General features: G+C 39.0%; 1 protein-coding gene and 1 non-coding gene across 4 annotated transcripts in view; both read left to right on the forward strand.

Annotated features, from left to right (window-relative positions):
- SEL1L2 (SEL1L2 adaptor subunit of SYVN1 ubiquitin ligase) overlaps positions 1–20381 on the forward strand; it is a 165800-nt gene that overhangs the window by 19071 nt on the left and 126348 nt on the right. For 2 of the 3 annotated variants that reach the window (XM_055266153.1, XM_055266154.1), the window contains exon 1: positions 218–349. The exons of the other annotated variant lie outside the window; for it this stretch is intronic. In XM_055266153.1, the coding sequence (XP_055122128.1) occupies positions 292–349 (58 nt within the window). In that variant the 5' untranslated portion in view covers positions 218–291. Of the gene's footprint in view, positions 1–217; positions 350–20381 lie in introns of those variants that run through there. 3 annotated transcript variants of the gene reach the window in all.
- Positions 18135–18237, forward strand: LOC129474987 (U6 spliceosomal RNA). The gene has a single exon (XR_008654725.1). It is a non-coding gene; the product is annotated as a U6 spliceosomal RNA (small nuclear RNA).

Here is a 20381-nt window from a genome sequence, read left to right on the forward strand (position 1 = left end):
TACGAGTTGGACTTCTGGTCCCTGCCTTGCGTGTTAGAGAGCCACCCCTAATTTCTAGCCCCTTATCTTCAGCCAGAGGAATAGCAGTGGATCCTTTCCACAGCCTACATTCTTCAGCAGCTGCCTTCATTCTGGCTTGAAAGGAAATCCCTGGCAGCCCATTGGCCCAAGAGTAAGGAAATGGTTGCTTAGCAACTGACTCCTGCCCCCACCACAGCCCTGAGAAGAGGAGCTCTTGGGCCAACCACCTAGTTTCTGCCTGTGTTACAGTAAAGAGGAGCTGCTTAAGAGATGAACCCCTTGTCTCTGTTAATAGAGATATTGATAATTTTGGGGGTCACAATTGAAAGTAAGTTTTTTTTTGTCCTTAGAGTTCTCTATGAGGATCTTTTCTCTTTGCTCGAACAGTGCCAAGGGCAGAAGCCAATTAAAAGATTAGAAGTAACTTTACTATATCCCTAACTAACGCCATTTTTGTACAGGTACTTTAAAATGTCCAATAAGAAGAATAGATGATAATGATAGTCTCACTTGGGATAATACTTGGGAAAGGTGTGGGGGATGGGGAGAAAACAAATCTATGAGAAAACCACCACAGTAATTGTTATAAAGTAGGGATATTTAGGGCAAGTTGTTAAGTGTTATTAAATTTGGAATATCATAAAGGTCTAGTTCCAAGACTTTAAAGGAAAAATATAGGACTCAAAGAGTGTGAAAGATCTATAAACATGTTCTTTTAAAATATTTACACAATAATGATTTCACTTCCAAAGTTTCAATGTTTCCTAAATAGTTACTATCTGAAAATGAAAGTTATTTTCCATCTTGTTTCTTTGGCAATTTTTTGAGTTACTTTTTATCCAATCCTCATATAATGTGCTCATGATAAATTCAATTTAAGAAATATGTATTTGGGCCCTGGTTGTCTAGTGGTTAGAATTCAGCACTCTCACTGCTACAGCCCAGGTTCAATTCCCTGTCAGAAAAAAAGAAAAAAAAAAGAAATATTTGGGTTTTACCCGGAAACGTAAGATTGGTTTACCATCCATAAATTCAGCAATGTAACAATCACATGAATAGAATAAAAGACAAAGATCACATGATCATTCTAATCTAGTAAAAGCATTTGACAAAATTCCACAGGCTTAGGCCGGGCGCGGTGGCTCACGCCTGTAATCCCAGCACTTTGGGAGGCCGAGGCGGGCGAATCACGAGGTCAGGAGATCGAGACCATCCTGGCTAACATGGTGAAACCCCGTCTCTACTAAAAAATAAAAAAAAAATTAGCCGGGCGTAGTGGCGGCTGCCTGTAGTCCCAGCTACTTGGGAGGCTGAGGCAGGAGAATGACATGAACCAGGGAGGCAGAGCTTGCAGTGAGCCGAGATTGCGCCACTGCACTCCAGCCTGGGCGACAGAGCGAGACTCCGTCTCAAAAAAAAAAAAAAAAAAAAAAAAAAAAAAAAATGAATTTTTACCCCCACCTCATATACACAAATTAATTCAAAATGGATCAAAGACCTACACATATAGCTAAAGATTTAAAACTCTTAGAAGAAAACATAGGCATAAATCTTCCTAACTTTGGATTAAGCAATGATTTCCTAGATATGCCACCAAAAGCAACCAAAGTGGATATCAAAACTAAAAACTCTTCTGCTTTGGAGGATATCATCAAGAAACTGAAACAACAACCCATAGAATGAGAGAAAATTTTTGCAACTCATATATCTGATGAGAATTCAGTATTCAGAGTATACAAAGAACCTTACAACTTATCAACAAAATGACAACCCAATTTAAAAATGGGCAAAGAAATTGGATAGACATTTTCCCGAAGAAGATGAACAAATGACCAAGCACATGAAAGATATTTAACATCATTGGTCATTAGGGAAATGAAAGCAAAAAGCACAATGAGTTATCACATCACACCCACTAAGATGGTTATAATCAAAAAACAGCAAATTATCGGCCGGGCAAGGTGGCTTATGCCTGTAATCCCAGCACTTCGGGAGGCTGAGGCAGGCGGATCACAAGGTCAAGAGATCAAGACCATCCTGGCCAACCAACATGGTGAAACCCCATCTCTACTAAAAATACAGAAATTAGCTGGGCATAGTGGTGCACACCTGTAGTCCCAGCTACTTAGGAGGCTAAGGCAGGAGAATCGCTTGAACCCCAGAGGCAGAGGTTACAGTGAGCCGAGATCGTGCCACTGCACTGCAGCCCAGGCAACAGAGCGAGACTCCATCTCAAAAAGAAACCAAACAAAAACAAACAAACAAACAAAAAACAACAGTAAATTAACAAATTTTGGAAGGATGTGGAGTAACAGGAACATTCACACATTGCTGGTGGGAATATAAAATGGTATAGTCACTGTGGAAAACAGTGTGGCAGTTCCTTAAAACGTGAAATATAGATTTATTAAGTTGGTACAAAAGAAATTGCGGTTTTGGCATTAAAAGTAATGGAGAGGCCGGGCGCGGTAGCTCACGCCTGTAATCCCAGCACTTTGGGAGGCCAAAGCGGGTGGATCACGAGGTCAGGAGATCAAGACCATCCTCGCTAACAAGGTGAAACCCCGTCTCTACTAAAAATACAAAAAATTAGCCAGGCGTGGTGGTGGGCACCTGTAGTCCCAGCTACTCGGGAGGCTGAGGCAGGAGAATGGCGTGAACCCAGGAGGCAGAGCTTGCAGTGAGCCGAGATCACGCCACTGCACTCCAGCCTGGGTGACACAGCGAGACTTCATCTCAAAAAAAAAAAAAGTAATGGAGAAAACCATAATTACTTTTGCATCAACCTATACAATGTGACCTATTAATTTCACTACTAGGTATATAACCAAGAGAAATGAAGACATAATGTTCACACAGAAATTTGTACACAAATATTTATAGAAGCATTATTCATTATAGCTTAAAGGTGGAAACAACCCAAATATTGACCAACAAATGAGTAAATAAACAAATCATGGTATATACATTGGAATATACATAAATGGAATATTACTCAGCCGTAAAAAATGAAGTACTGATAGGTGTTACAACTTGGACGAACCTCAAAAACAGTTGTGCTACATGAAAGAAGCGAGACAAAAGGCTGCATATTTTATGATTCTTATTTTATGAAATATCTTAAATAGGCAAATTCATAGAGATGGGAAGCAGATTACTGGGTTAGGAGACGGCAGAGGGGAGAATGGGCAGTGACTACCTAATGGGTACAGAGTGTACTTCCAGGATGGTGAAGTTTTGAAACTGTAGAAAGGCAATGGCTGTACAACACTGGGAATGCACTAAATGTCACTTAATTGCACACTTTAAAACGGGTAATTTTGTGTTATATGGATTTCATCTCAATTTTTTTAAAATGTTGCAATGCTTTGGAAAACGGTCTGGCAATTCCTCAAAAGGTTAAACATAAAGTTACTATATGATCTAATAGTTCCATTCCTAGGTATATATCCAAGAGAACTGAAAACATGTTTCCATACGAAAACTTACCCATAAATGGTAGCATTATTCATAATAGACAAAAACTGGAACTAGCCCAAATGTCCAACAACTGATGAACAGATCAACAAACTGTGCTATATCCATACAATGGAATACTCAGCAAAAACAACAAACGAAGTATGATATGGATAACCTTGAATACACGCTAAGCAAAAGAAGGTAGACACAAATGGCTACATATCATGTGACTTCCTAGGTATGAAATGTCCATAATAAGCAAATACACAGAGACTGAAAGTCGATTACTGGTTACCTAGGCCTGGGAGGTATGGGGGAATTGGGAAGATGATGACTAAGGGGTACAGGATTTATTTTTTGGGTAATGAAAAATCTTCTGTGATTGTGGGATGTTTGCACAAATTTGTGAATATCCTAAAGGCCATTGAATTGTAGAGGGAGAAAATAAATCTTTAATGAAAGTTATACACCAGGAGTATTGGGGATATAAGAATACCTAAGAACAGTCCATATCCTTGAGCAGCTTAGAGTCTCAAAGAGAAAAAACAAAATATTGAATGAATAAATTGTAAAGTAGGTAATAAAACAGAAGCATTTACAGGGTACTGTAGGGCACAGAATGAGGGAGAGGTCAATTCTAATGGTGTGTGTAGTAGTCAGAAAGGCTTCACAAAGGAAATGGCATAGACAGAATCTTGAAAGATTAGTGAGTGTTCACCAAGCAGGCAAAGGAGAACAAGAACATTTCAGACCAGAAAAAAGGACCAAAGACACAGAGGAATGAAAGAGCATCATCTATAAATAAGTGTATCAGTTTGCTGTGGTGTAGTATATAAGAAGCAACTTACGAGGCTGGAGTGGTAGGCAGGTACTTTGTGTGACAGGCTATGAAGTTTGGGCTTTATGCTGGGAGCAATGGGTAGTCATTTCAGGTTTACTCCCTGAAGAACATGAATAGAATTATGCCTTAGAAAAATGACTTTGAGAATAGAATAGTAGCTACTAGATGTGAGGGTTGGGGGAGAGGAGTTATCCAACGGTTGTTTAAACAGATACAAAAGTATAGCTAAATAGGAGGAATAAGTTCTAGGGTTCTATAGCGCTATAGGGTGACTATATTTAACAACAATTTATTATATATTTTCAAGTAGCTAGAAGAGCAGATTTTGAATGTTCCAAACACAAGAAAGTGATAAACTTTTGAAGTGAGAAACATGCTAATTACCCTGATTTGTTCATTACACATTGTATATATGTATCAAAATATCACACTGTCCCTCCATAAATATGTACAATTATTATATGTTAATTAAAAACAATAAGAAAAGCAAAAAATATTTAATAGCGAAAAAAGCAAATATTTAATGCCCTTTAGCAAAAAAGAAACAAAAAAGGAAAGAAGAGGAGAGGAGGGTGATGGGAGCGGAGGGGAGGGGAGGGAGGAAGAGAGAGAGAAAGAGAGAGAGAGGGAGACTTTGACAGTAGAGGATTGGATGTCGCTGTATAACTCTGGTGACAGTGTAACTAGTAGGACATTATTGAATGGTCCAAACAAGAAACAATGAAGACTTAAACTATAGCAACAGCAGTGGGAACTGAGAAGAGTTGATGGATATCAAGGCTAGAGAGATTATCACAGAAGTCCAAGGTGACAGAGTGCTAAGAACATGGGAATTGCCAACAATGCCAAATGCCAGAGAGAATGGGGAAATTAGAGTCAGCAAGTGACCATGAAATTTAATACCTTGAGAATTTTTATGTTTCCAGGACAGTTTCAGTGGAGTAGCATGAACAGAAACCTGATTTCAAGGCTGAGTGCAATGGCTCACGCCTGAAATCCCAGCACTTTGGGAGGCCAAGGCAGGCAGATCACCTGAGGTCAGGAGTTCGAGACCAGCCTGGCCAACATGGTGAAACCCCGTGTCTACTAAATATACAAAAATTAGCCAGCTGTGGTGGCGTGTGCCTGTAATCTAAGCTATTCAGGAGGCTGAGGCGGGAGAATCACACGAACCCAGGAGGCGGAGGTTGCAGTGAGCTTAGATCGCGCCACTGCACTCAAGCCTGGGTGACAGAGCGAGACTTCATCTCAAAAAAAAAAAAAAAAAAAGGAATCTGATTTCAATTGGTAGAAGTGAACATGAAGAGAGAAAGTAGAGACATAATGATTATACAGAGTTCTTCCTGGATTATGGCAGTGTTCAGGATCAGACTCTAGCTATCAATAGATCATTCGTTAATTGTGGGTGTATAGAGAACCAGGGAAGGAGTTAGTGGGAGCGAAAACAGTTGTTTTTTAAAAGCTAGTGCTGGCAGGGCACAGTGGTTCACGCCTGTAATCCCAGCACTTTGGGAGGTCAAGGCGGGCAGATCACGTGAGGTCAGGAGTTTGAGACCAGCCTGACCAACACGGAGAAACCCCGTCTCTACTAAAAATACAAAATTAGCTGGGCGTGGTGGTGCATGCCCGTAATCCCAGCTACACCAGAGGCTGAGGCAGGAGAATCACTTGAACTCGGGAGGCAGAGGTTGCAGTGAGTCGAGATCGTGCCATTGCACTCCAGCTTGGGCAACAAGAGCAAAACTCTGTCTCAAAAAAACAAAAACCAAAACAAAAACAGAAAACAAAAAACAAAAGCTAGTGCTAAAACACCTAAGATTCATACGTAAAATTAGCCCTTAACCTCACTTTTTTCCCTCTCTCTGCCCCTCTACCCTATTTCTCAAGGCAAAACAGACAGGTCTACCCTTTTTCATTCAGATACACCTTGCAAACTTGCATGTTGCCTTTTTATTCATTTTGTCACTTGATACTCATTGTATTTTGATTTTACCTATATAAAATTATTGAGGGGGACATAACTATGCAATTGTCCCTGACTCTACATTCACCTAGGGAAATTCTTAAAAAGCCACTGAGATTATTTTTCCCTTTTGGTAAATCCTCAGAGTAAAATAGTTGAAAATGATTGAAGGAATGAACAGTCCATCCCAAAGTATATGGCTTAGAAAAATGGAAGGAAAACTAATCATGTTAAACTAATCATGTGTTTTTTTCTCTCTTCACTGTATCAACTTAGCTGCCGCTTTTTTTTTTTTTTTTTTTTTTTTTTTTTTTGAGATGGAGTATCGCTCTGTCGCCCAGACTGGAGTGCAGTGGCACGAACTCAGCTCACTGCAACCTCCGCCTCCGGGGTTCAAGCAATTCCCCTGCCTCATCCTCCCGAGTAGCTGGGACTACAGGCGCCCGCCACCACGCCCAGCTAATTTTTGTATTTTCGGTAGAGACGGGGTTTCACTATGTTGGCCAGGATGGTCTCGATCTCTTGACCTTGTGATCCACCCGCCTCGACCTCCCAAAGTGCTGGGATTAAGGTGTGAGCCACTCCGCCTGGCCTGCTGCTGCTTTAAGGTAGTGTAAAATATATCACTGAGGCAGAGAAAAGGCATTGCCAGGAGTTCTGGCTCTAGATCATCCAGGGTCCAAGGTTTCCTGTCTCCCATCTATTTCTTTTCTTTCTTATTTATTTATTTACATCTCTCTTAGAAACAATTTTTCTTTTTTCTTTTTTTAAATTTTTTGTTTACAATGACAGAACTTGCTACTGTCTCGTTTTTTTTTTGGGTTGGGGGCAGAGTCTCATTCTCTCTCCTGGGCTGGAGTGCAGTGGCACAATCACAACTCACTATAGGCTCAACTTCCCAGGCTCAAGCATTCCTCCCACCTCAGCCTTCCAACTAGCTGGGACCACAGGCATGCATACCATGCCAGGCTAATTTTTGTATTTTTTGTAGAGATAGGATCTTGCTATGTTGCCCAGTCTGGTCTTGAACCCCTGAGCTCAAACGATCCTCCTGCGTCAGTCTCCCAAAATGCTGGGATTACAGGCATGAGCAACCATGGCTGGCCTCATCTATTTCTTTCTAGTACTAACTCCTATCATACACGTCTGTGATTAGAAAAGCAAAGGAAAACAACAAAAAGTTAATAGCAACTCTCTCAGAGCAGCTCTCTATCCCAGTTGGAAGGGGCACGTAGCTCATCAATCTCACAGTAACCAGAAGCCAGAAAGAAGTTGCCTCACAATCATGTCTAGGTCCCTGTCTGGTCCAGAAGGAGGCCACATAAAGACCAAGCCCTGGACATGTTGCAGAGGAAGCTGAGCCTAAGCAGTACAAGCAGGAAATATCCTACTGCTTCAGAAATGTTCTTGCTTCTACCAGTGCTATTTTGAATAACCTATGGAATAGAGAATTTCTAAATTACCTTTGCTTTCATTAAATTCTTTTATGTTGTACCTGTAACCAGGGAAAAGATAAACTACAAGTATCTGGAGCATCTCTCCTTGAAAAGAAGCAGGAGAGACCAGGCGTTATGATAGGATTGATGACTGCAAGAGAGAAGTTTGATAACTGTGTTATGTGAGGGATCAGTAAAAAAGCACGTTTCTCTTTTGTGAGTTTCCTGAAAGTTATAAGGCTTTTTCACATCTTCATATCTTAGATTCGTCTGAATGGTTTCTGATTTTGTATTTTTTTCATTGACAAATATTAATCGTATATTTATGGGGCACAATGTGATGTTTTGATATATGTATATGTTGGGAAATAATTAAGTCAAACTAATTAACATATCCATCCCTTCATGTAAGTACCATTTTTTGTGGTGAGAACATTTGAAATCTACTATTTTAGTAATTTTGAAATACAGAATACATTATTAACTATAGTCACCATGCTGTGCAACATCTAAAACTTATTATTCCTATCTAATTGAAACTGTACTCTTTGACCAACCTCTCCCCATTCCCCACACCCCCCTCTCCAGCCTCTGGTAACCATCATTCTATTCTCTATTTCTTTCTCTTTTTTTTTCTATTATTATTATACTTTAGGTTTTAGGGTACATGTGTACAATGTGCAGGTTTGTTACATATGTATCCATGTGCCATGTTGGTTGGCTGCACCCGTTAACTCGTCATTTAGCATTAGGTATATCTCCTAATGCTGTCCCTCCCCCCTCCCCCCTCCCCCCACCCCACAACAGTCCCCGGAGTGTGATGTTCCCCTTCCTGTGTCCATGAGTTCTCATTGTTCAATTCCCACCTATGAGTGAGAACATGCAGTGTTTGGTTTTTTGTCCTTGCGATAGTTTACTGAGAATGGTGGTTTCCAGTTTCATCCGTGTCCCTATAAAGGACATGAACTCATCATTTTTATGGCTGCATAGTATTCCATGGTGTATATGTGCCACATTTTCTTAATCCAGTCTATCGCTGTTGGACATTTGGGTTGGTTCCAAGTCTTTGCTGTTGTGAATAGTGCCGCAATAAACATACGTGTGCATGTGTCTTTATAGCAGCATATAGTCCTTTGGATATATACCCAGTAATGGGATGGCTGGGTCAAATGGTATTTCTAGTTCTAGATCCCTGAGGAATTGCCACACTGAATTCCACAAGGTTGAACTAGTTTACAGTCCCACCAACAGTGGAACAGTGTTCCTATTTCTCCACATCCTCTCCAGCACCTGTTGTTTCCTGACTTTTTAATGATGGCCATTCTAACTGGTGTGAGATGGTATCTCATTGTGGTTTTGATTTGCATTTCTCTGATGGCCAGCGATGATGAGCATGTTTTCATGTGTTTTTTGGCTGCATCAATGTCTTCTTTTGAGAAGTGTCCGTTCATGTCCTTCGCCCACTTTTTGATGGGGTTGTTTGTTTTTTTCTTGTGAATTTGTTTGAGTTCATTGTAGATTCTGGATATTAGCCCTTTGTCAGATGAGTAGGTTGAGAAAATTTTCTCCCATTCTGTAGGTTGCCTGTTCACTCTGATGCTAGTTTCTTTTGCTGTGCAAAAGCTCTTTAGTTTAATTAGATCCCATTTGTCAATTTTGGCTTTTGTTGCCATTGCTTTTGGTGTTTGAGACATGAAGTCCTTGCCCATGCCTATGTCCTGAATGGTATTGCCTAGGTTTTCTTCTAGGGTTTTTATGGTTTTAGGTCTAACACTTAAGTCTTTAATCCATCTCTTGAATTAATTTTTGTATAAGGTGTAAGGAAGGGATCCAGTTTCAGCTTTCTACATATGGCTAGCCAGTTTTCCCAGCACCATTTATTAAATAGGGAATCCTTTCCCCATTTCTTGTTTTTGTCAGGTTTGTCAAAGATCACATAGTTGTAGATATGCGGCATCATTTCTGAGGGCTCTGTTCTGTTCCATTGATCTATGTCTCTGTTGTGGTACCAGTACCATGCTGTTTTGGTTACTGTAGCCTTGTAGTATAGTTTGAAGTCAGGTAGCGTGATGCCTCCAGCGTTGTTCTTTTGGCTTAGGATGGACTTGGCGATGCGGGCTCTTTTTTGGTTTCATATGAACTTTAAAGTAGTTTTTTCCAATTCTGTGAAGAAAGTCATTGGTAGCTTGATGGGGATGGCATTGAATCTATAAATTACCTTGGGCAGTATGGCCATTTTCACGATATTGATTCTTCCAACCCATGAGCATGGAATGTTCTTCCATTTGTTTGTATCCTCTTTTATTTCATTGGGCAGTGGTTTGTAGTTCTCCTTGAAGAGGTCCTTCACATCCCTTGTAAGTTGGATTCCTAGGTATTTTATTCTCTTTGAAGCAATTGTGAATGGGAGTTCACTCATGATTTGGCTCTCTGTCTGTGATTGGTGTACAAGAATGCTTGTGATTTTTGTACATTGATTTTGTATCCTGGGACTTTGCTGAAGTTGCTAATCAGCTTAAGGAGATTATGGGCTGAGACAATGGGGTTTTCTAGATATACAATCATGTCATCTGCAAACAGGGACAATTTGACTTCCTCTTTTCCTAATTGAATACCCTTTATTTCCTTCTCCTGCCTGATTGCTCTGGCCAGAACTTCCAGCACTATGTTGAATAGGAGTGGTGAGAGAGGGCATCTCTGTCTTGTGCCAGTTTTCAAAGGGAATGCTTCCAGTTCGTGCCCATTCAGTATGATATTGGCTGTGGGTTTGTCATAGATAGCTCTTATTATTTTGAGATACGTCCCATCAATACCTAATTTATTGAGAGTTTTTAGCATGAAGGGTTGTTGAAATGTTGGTTGTTTGAGATGGAGTTTTGCTCTTGTTGCCCAGGCTGCAGTGCAAAGGCACAATCTCAGCTCACTGCAACCTCTGCCTCCCGGGTTCAAGTGATTCTCCTGTCTCAGCCTCCCAAGTAGCTGGGATTATAGGTGCACACCACCATGCCTGGCTAATTTTGTATTTTTAGTAGAGATGGGGTTTCACCATGTTGGCGAGGCTGCTCTCAAACTTCTGACCTCAGGTGATCCTCCCGCCTTGGCCTCTCAAAGTGCTGGGATTACAGGCGTGAGCCCCCGGGCCCAGCCTCTACTCTCTATTTCTATGAGTTTCAACTCTTTAGATTCCACATTTAAGTGAGATCAGGAAGTATTTGTCTCTCGCTTCCTGGCTTATTTCATTTAGTATAATGTACTCCAGGTTCATCCATGTTGTTGCAAATAGCATGATTTCCTTCTTTATAAGGCTGAATAATATTTCATTGTGTATATGTACAACGTTTTCTTTATCCATTCATCCATTGCTGGACCCTTAGGTTGTTTCCATTTCTTGACTATTGTAAATAATGCTGTAATGAACATGGGAGTGCAGACATCTTTTCGACATACTAATTTCAAGTCCTTTGGATATATACCTAGAAGGGGGATTGATGGATCATATGCCAATTTTTTTTTTTTTGAAGAATCTCTATCTATATTGTTTGACATAATGGCTGTACCAATTTATATTCCCACTCACGGTGTATAAGATTTCCCTTTTCTCTGGCCAGGTGTGGTGGCTCATACCTATAATCCCAGCACTCTGGGAGGCTGAGGCGGGCAGATCACCTGAGGTGAGGAGTTTGAGACCAGCCTGGCCAACATAGTGAAACCCTATCTCTACTGAAACTAAAAAAATTAGCCAGGCACATGCCTGTAATCCCAGCTACTTGGGAGCCTGAGGCAGGAGAATAGCTCGAACCCAGAAGGCAGAGGTTGCAGTGGGCTGAGATCGCGCCACTGCACTCCAGCCTGAGCGACAAAGCAAGACTCTGTCTCAAAAAAGATTTCCCTTTTCTCCACATCCTCACCAACACTTAGCATCTTTTGTCTTTTTTCTAACAAGTGTGAGGTGATATATCATTGTGATTTTAATTTGCATTTTCCTGATGATCAGTGATATTGAACATTTTCTCATATATCTGTTGGCCATTTGTATATATCTGTTGGCCATTTGTAGGTCTTCTTTCAAGAAATGTCTATTCAGGGTTTTTCCCCATTTTTTAATCAAGTTGTTTAGTTGAGTTTCTTATATATTTTAGATATTAGTCCTTTATCAAATGTATGGTTTGCAAATATTTTCTCCCAATTCATGGGTTGTCTGTTCAATCTGTTAATTGTTTTCTTTGCTGTACAGATTTTTAGTTTGATGTAAATTCTATTTGTCTGTTTTCATTTTGTTACTTGTGCTTTTTGGGGTTATATTTAAGAAATCACTACCCAGGCTAATAATGTGAAGCTTTTCCTCTATATTTTCTTCTAGTAGTTTTAGAGTTTCTGGTCTTATGTTTAAATCTTTTTTATTTTTTTGAAATGACAAAGTGACTGGGTTTATTTGTAAGTAACTAGATTAAATTTTCTTCCATTGTGCCAATATGTGGCCCAACACAGAGATTAAGTGCCAGTTTCAGGAAAATAAAGTTATATTTTTGTCAGCCTTGAATGTATGTCTTCTAAATATTTCTTATTTTGTTTTTAGTTGATACATAATCATGCAATCATGATCAACGATGCAGAGTGATACTTCAGTACATATATATAATGTATAATGATCAAATCAGAGTTATTAGCATAGCACCTCAAATATTTATTATTTCTTTGTGTTGTAAACATTCAAAATCTTCTCTTCTAGCTTTTCCAAAATATGCAATAAGTCGTTAACCATATTTATCCTACAGTACCATAGAACATTAGAATTTATTTCTCCTATCTGGCTGTATTTTTGTATCAATTAACCAACTTCTCCCTATCCTCCTCTCTTCCCATCCTTCCTATTATCTAATAACCACAGTTCTACTCTATCACTTATATGAGCTCAATTCTTTCAGCTTCCACATATGAGTGAGAAAATGCAGCATTTGTCTTTCTGTGCCTGACATTTCACTTAACATTATGTCCTCTGGGCTCATCCACGTTGCACAAATGACATGATTACATTTACATTCTTTTTTTCTTTTTTCTTTTTTTTTTTTTTTTTTTTTTTGAGGCAAGTCTCACTCCGTTGCCCAGTCTGGAGTGCAGTTGCACAATCGCAGCTCATTACAACCTCTGCCTTCTGGATTCAAGCGATTCTTGTGCCTCAGCCTCCCGAGTAGCTGGAATTACAGGCGTACGCGATCATGCCTGGCCAATTTTTGTATTCTTAGTAGAGACGGGGTTTTGCCATGTTGGCCAGGCTGGTCTCAAACTCCTGACTTCAAGTGATCCACTCACCTTGGCCTCTCCCAAAGTGTTGGGATTACAGGTGTGAGCCACCACACCTGGTGATTTCATTCTTTTTCATGGCTGAATAACATTTCAATGTGTATATTTTTATTTTTGTATTTTTATTCATTTATCTGTTGATGAATATTTAAGTTGACTTCATATCTTGGTTATTGTGAATAGTTCTGCAATAGACATGGGGGCGCAGGTGTCTCTTCAGTATACTGATTTCCTTTTCTTTCGATAAATAGTAGTAGGATTGATGGATCATATGGTAATTCTATTTTTAGTTTTTTGAGAAACCTCTATACTGCTTTCCATAATGGCTGTACCAATTTACTTTCCACCAACAGTGTTTAAATATTCCCTTTTCTCCACATCCTTGCCAGCATTTGTTAATTTTTGTCTTTTTGATAATAGAGCCATTCTATTGTGTTTAGGTTTTTAATACATTTTGAGTTGATTTTTGTATGCCTTGTGTGATAAGGGTCTAATTTCATTCTTCTGCAGTGGGTATACATTTTTCTCAACACCATTTGTTGAAGATAGTGTCCTTTCCTCATCATGTGTTCTTGACACCTTTGTTGAAAATCAATTGACCATAAATATGTAAGTTTACTTCTGAGCTCTCTATCCTGTTCCATTGGTCAATGTGTCTGTTTTTAGTCCAGTATCATGCTGTTTTGAGTACTATAGATTTGTAATATATTTTGAAGTCAAGTAGTGTGATGTCTCTAGCTTTGTTATTTTTGCTCAGATTGTTTTGGCTATTTGAGGTCTTTGGTGGTTCCACACAAAATTGATGGCTGTTTTTTTTCTATTTCTGTGAAAAATGACATTGGGATTTTGATAGAGATTATACTGAATCTGTAGATTGCTTTGAGTAATATGGACATTTTTACAATATTAATTTTTCCAATCCATGAATATATCTTTTTATTTATTTATGCCTCCTTGAATTTTTTTCATCAAAGTTTTATAATTTTTAGTATACAGATCTAAAAGGTTTCTATATCAAACAATTACTACTACTCTGGATCTATTCAGTAGGGTAGCACTTATTGGAGAGAGGACAGTCTTCGGCGTGGTGAGAGCTAGGGGAACAGACCCCCTTGCAGAACCCATAAATACCCGTGCATCAGCTTTATCTCAGCTTCATTGAGTTCTTTTTGTCTGACAAGAATCACTCTTCCCAATTCCACTCCACTTTTTTTTGCACATAAGGGTTCATAAGTCTCCCATTTTGTGTATATCCCAAGAATTGTCTTTGCCAGTGATAGCCCTCTACCTGCTCCTAATGGATCCCAAGATCTATCCCCCCATCAATTGAAACTGCTTTCTCAAAGAACGCCAACAGCTCATTGATTACCAATCCAGTGGCCTCTTGCTGTTCTTTCTGCTAACCTCTGTGCATCATGTAACATTACTCACCATCTTCTTTTTCCCTCTTCCTCTGTACAGCCATCTTAGGCTCTTTCATGGGCTTGTCTTTCTCAATTCTCCTTCTAAATGCTGTGCCCGAGGTTTGGCCCTTGGCTTTCTTGCTCTTCGTATTCTATGCTTCTCGTGCTCTCACCCAAGCCCCACAACTTTGTTTACATGTGTGTCTATATCTCAGACCCTCCATCTAATCTCTAGACCAGCATATCCAGCTACATGATGATCATGAACAATGTATGCAGATTCCTTAAATCAACATTTATTATCAAAGTTACTTCCTCCTGTGTTTTTTCTCTTGTTAATGGCATCAACTATCCTTCCCTGCTCACCTTGTTCTCAAGTACTCCAAATTGCATGATTATACAGTTCTGATTCCCCTAAGGATCATTTAATTCAGTGTTTTTACAGATAAGACTGAGGCCCACCATGGTGAAATTGCTTCCCCCAGATCATCTTGCAAAGCTAAATCTAGAACCAGAATCTCTTAATCCTTTATATTTATTCATTCCCTTATTCTTTTACCAAATCTTGTCAATTCTACATCCTCAGGGGTTTTCCCATCTATGCATTTTCACTGTCTCAATTTAAAATCTCATTTTAGTATCTTTTAACTACACTAATGCACTTCTAACTTGCTTTTCTCTTATCCACATACACTACTGCCAGAAATATTATTCCTCAAGTCCAAATCTAATCATTATGTTCTCCTGCTGAAACATCCACTTTATATAGAATAAAGTTCTAATATCTTGTCCAGTAGTCAAAATCCTATGTAATTAGATCCTAGCCTCCTTTCTATTTTGTCTTAGCTACACATTTGTTTTATTTCAACCAATTCAAACTATTATTAGCTACTCAGTATACCTAGCTAACTCTCCCACCTCCATGTCTTTCTCAATCTGTTCTGCAGACGGTCTGTCAACAGGAATGGGCTGTCATCCGATCTTCTCCATCACCGCCATAAATCTAAAGTATAGTATCTTGTTCATCCTTTAAGGTCTATCTCAAGTTCTACTTCCTCTTTAAAAAAACAAACAAACAAACAAAAAACAGTCCGGGGGCGGTGGCTCATGCCTGTAATCCCAGCACTTTGGGAGGCTGAGGCCGGTGGATCGCGAGGTCAGGAGATCGAGACCAGCCTTGCCGACATGGAGAAACCCCATCTCTACTAAAAATACCAAAATTAGCTGGGTGTGGTGGTGTGCACCTATAATCTCAGCTATTCGGGAGGCTGAGGCAGGAGAATCGCTTGAACCTGGGAGGCGAAGGTTGCAGTGAGCAGAGATCGCACCACTGCATTCCAGCCTGGTAACAGAGCGAGACTCTGTCTCAAAACAAACAAAAAACCTTGGTGGCTCATCCCTGTAATCCCAGCACTTTGGGACTTTGGGAGGGTGAAACAAGGGGATCTCTTGAGCTCAGGAGTTCAAGACTAGCCCGGACAACAGAGTAAGACCCTGTCTCTATAAACAAAAAACAAAACAAAACAAAACTTTCCCAACCCTTCCTAATAGCACATTGTGCCTTTATTGTTCTATGCATCAAAGTCTCATAATTGAGTTAGTTTTTAACTCCCTTAGCAGATTGCTAACTACGTGATTACAGAGATTGTGTTGTACTTGCCTTTTAGATTTCCTTTAGCTTATTGTAGAACTTGACATTTAGTAGATGCTCAGAAGCACTTGTAAAATTAAATAGTAATTAACATACATGTAATGCTATACTTTGTAAAATACATTCCCAAAACCTGTGGAGTAGGTCATTCAAATGTTTTTATTATTCTAAATTTATAGATATTTAAAATTCTGAAGAACAGAGTTTAGTAAGACCTGAATTCTGTGGTGGGAATCAAAAGTTTTTACTATGTATTACCTCTGTTATTTTAAGTTTAAATTCTCCAAAGGACTGTGCTGCATATTTTCCTCACAATCATATTTACTTGCCTCAGGCTGTTTGTGCATACTGTTAAACAGCCAGATGAAAAATTAAAAATTCAATCAATCATCCAAATATTTTTAAATGTAATATACATATGTTTGCTTTCATACAGAACAAACAGCCAGGTGATTGATCGAGCTATTTGCTTTTCAACCAGTTGTTTTGGCAGTATGATTATTACATAAACTCTAACAGTGACACTTTATCAGTTTTTTGTAGATTTTCTAATTTTACTGGATTCTTCCATTTATTTACTATAGTCATCCAGTCTTATTTATATAATTTATCAGCCAATAAAATATAGTAATAATAGGTAGAATTGAATTCAAAGAGAACACTTTTGCCAAAAATGTGCAAAAGAGAATACTGCTAGGAAAGATATATGTGTAGGTTCAGGGAAAAAAAGGAAGGAGCCCTGGTGTGGTGGCTCACGCTGGTAATCCCAGCAGTTCAGGAGGCTGAGGCCGGTGGATCACCTGAGGTCGGGAGCCTGGCCAACATGGTGAGACCCTGTCTCTACTAAAAATACAAAAATTAGCCAGGCATGGTGGTGGGTACCTGTAATATTAGCTACTTGGGAGGCTGAGGCATGAGAATCTCTTGAACCCAGGAGGTGGAGATTGCAGTGAGCCAAGATCGCACCACTGCACTCCAGCCTCGGGGACGGAGTAAAACTCTGTCTCAAAAAAAAAAAAAGAGAGAGAGAGAGAGAGAGAAAAGAAAAAAAAAAAGCATTAGGAGCAGCCTAGCAGTTCTGACCCCTACTCCTCTCTCAACCTCCACTACCACCATATACAGAGGAAAGGGCAGGACTTATGAAAGGCTAGATTACTAGGTTGGACCAACCCTCCCACAGAAATAAAATAATACACATAAAATACAAACTTCTTAAATGCATCAGAGAGTTGAGAAGACAGTGAAATACCAGATAAGAAACCTAGGGAAAATCTAGAATGTAGAGAAGTAAGCACAAGTGCCCCTGAGCAGAGCCAGGACTTGCCCCATCCTGGCCCCCACCCTGCACCTGAACATCAAAGCAGCTTTTGCCTCTGTGCTAGACAAGTGTAGACATTAGTTTTAATGGCCACACAAAGAGGATAGAATCCAATACTCTAGACCCATCCAAGGTGAGAAGTATAATAAGAGACCTTTTCAACAGAAAATGCTATACTCTTAAAATAAGGGCACACTACCCCTTCCCAAGTCCAGGGATCAATAGGACTTAACTTTTAGCAGAGCAAAGAGAAAAAGAAAAAGAAAAATATATATATTTCTGAGAAATTGTGTGGTCATGTGCCAGCCCTCACAGCTTGGGTTTACATTGCTTAGGGATTCCCAGGCACCCCAACCCTCGAACTAGATCTAAGGTTAGATCTAGGAACCTAGGCAAAAGTAAATTCATGTTTTCTCCATGGAAAGACAACTTCATCATAGGCCTCAAAGAATCCACTCTGATAAAGTTTGCAGTACATAGTCAAAAATAGGTGTAAAAGGAGACAAATCGCCATTAGATGGGAGCATTTGTGGTTGGCATTTGTGCCAGAGATATAGGATGCTACTGCAAATGGCTGGTGATATTCATGGAGTCTCTATTCCTAGAAGACTAGCTCCTGTTACATTCTGATAGCACACTCTGCAATACCCAAAGTCACTGGTAGAAAGCTGAAGTAATTCATTATAGCATTCACAGACAGATTAACAGGGAAAATCCAAGCCTAACACGAGGACATTAGAACTCAGCAGTGCTGACATATTCTATAATTTGAACAATTCAGAGAATATTGGCATGGCCCTTGCACAAGGGTGACTCACAAATTTGTGAAGCATTCCATATTTTTAAAAAAGCAAACATTTGAAGACTTTAAAACATAAAATACCATAATATGTATTTAGAGAGGTTACTTAATCCATGAAACAAAAACAGGCTTTCATGAAAGAAAAAAGGTATTTTAGAAATGAAATATCTGATAGCAAAAGTGAAAACCTTAAGGCTGAATAGCAAAATTGTCATAGCTGAAGAGCAACCTGGATGATCAAGATCAAACTGAGAAATTCCCTCAGATCATAATACAAACAGACAGGGAGGTGATACATATGAAATAAAGATTAGGGCATTTGGAGGATACATACAAACGTTACAATATCCATACAATAGGATTTCCAGAAAGAGAAAATAGAACTCAGAGGAGAAATAAATCAAATAAAATACTCTAGATATGAAAAAAGATTCAAGTTTTTACATTAAGGCCCACTTTGTGCCAAGCAAGAACACTGGGAAAAGACCTGCTCACAGAAAATGGTGGTAAAATGTTAGTACTTCATGGATAATGAGAAAATCCTAAAAGCTTCTAAAGAGAAAAACATGTTATTTACAAACAAAAAGCACCCTCCTGACTTCAGATTATTTAGCCACACTGAGTATAAGAAGACACTAGAGAAATGTTTTCTAAAATACTGAGGTGAAAATGATTTTGAACTTAGAATTCTATAATCTGACAATCAGATAAGTGTAATGACATTTTCAAACATGAGACATTTTCATACATGAATGGATTCAGAAAATTTATCACCCACAAACCCTAGCTGAAATAATAGCTAGAAGACATGCTCCAGCAAAATGAAAAATGAATCCAAGAGAAGACTGGAAGTCAGTGGTAAGCCAAGTAACCTTTAAGACTTATGATAAATCTAAATAAAGGCTAATTTTACTTTTTAGAAATACAACAATCACAAAGATTTATTTTTTAAAATCCTTTTCACAGTAGCAACAGATGTTATAAAATAGCTAGGAATAAGTTTAATGAAGGTGGAGTAAAATACCCAAGGAATAAAAATTAAAATGTATCTAGAGAACATTAAACAAAGAAACCTGAATAAATTAAAGATGTATATCTGAATGAATCTGTGTTGTAAATATGCCAAGTTTTTGTAAATTAGCATTTCCAGTCAATTGTAGATTAACAATTCCAGTCAAAATATCAACAGATTTCTAAATGAATCTGACAAGCTTCTTCTAAAATTTATCTAGAAAAGAAATTATGCTGGAATTCCCAAGATAAGTTTCACAAAGAGGAACATGGAGGGCGTGTGTGTGTGTGTGTGTGTGTGTCCTCACACACACAGAGAAGTTCCTGCTCAACCAGATAATAAAATATGCAATTATAAATATACAGTAATTAGATATACAGTAATTAGGGTATTGCCAGAAGAATAGAGGAGTAGATCAGGAAAACAGAACAGAGAGTTAAAAACTGGACCAGTGTATAAGAATTTAGTACCTGAAAGTAGGTTTTTAAATGTAATAAGAAAGAGATGAATTATAATGATTGCTAGTGACAAATTGTCCATTTATTTAGGACAAAATGGTAGATCCCACTTCATACGAATCACAAAAATGATCCAGATGGATTAAAAATGTAAATTGTAGCCAGGCATGGTGGCTCATGCCTGTAATCCCAATGCTTTGGGAGGCCGAGGTGGGTGGATCACCTGTGCTCAGAAGTTCAAGACCGGCCTGGGCAAAATGGTGAAACCTCATCTCTACTAAAAATACAAAAAAAAAAAGAAAAGTTAGCTAGCTGTGCTGGCACATGCCTGTGGTCCCAGCTACTCAGGAGGCTGAGGTGGGAGGATCGCTTGAGCCTGGGAGGTGAAGGTTGCAGTGAGCTGAGACTGTGCCACTGCACTTCAGCCTGGATGACAGAGTGAGACCCCATCTCAAAAAAACAAAACAAAACAAAAGTACACTGTAAAAGCAAAACTGTAAAAATAGTTTAAGGAAATACATGAAAATATAGATTCAACTGCTTGGTAAGAAAACCTTCTTGAACAAAACATAAACAAAAAGGTTATAAGTGAGGAAAGAATGGATAATTTTCACTACTTCAGGATTTAGGACCTCTATGGTGAAAAGGATACAATAAACAGTTAAAAGGCTGACAACAGACTGAAGAATATATTTACAACATGCACACCATATCAA

The sequence above is a fragment of the Symphalangus syndactylus genome, chromosome 24, assembly GCF_028878055.3.
Source record: "Symphalangus syndactylus isolate Jambi chromosome 24, NHGRI_mSymSyn1-v2.1_pri, whole genome shotgun sequence".
Lineage (NCBI taxonomy): Eukaryota > Metazoa > Chordata > Mammalia > Primates > Hylobatidae > Symphalangus > Symphalangus syndactylus.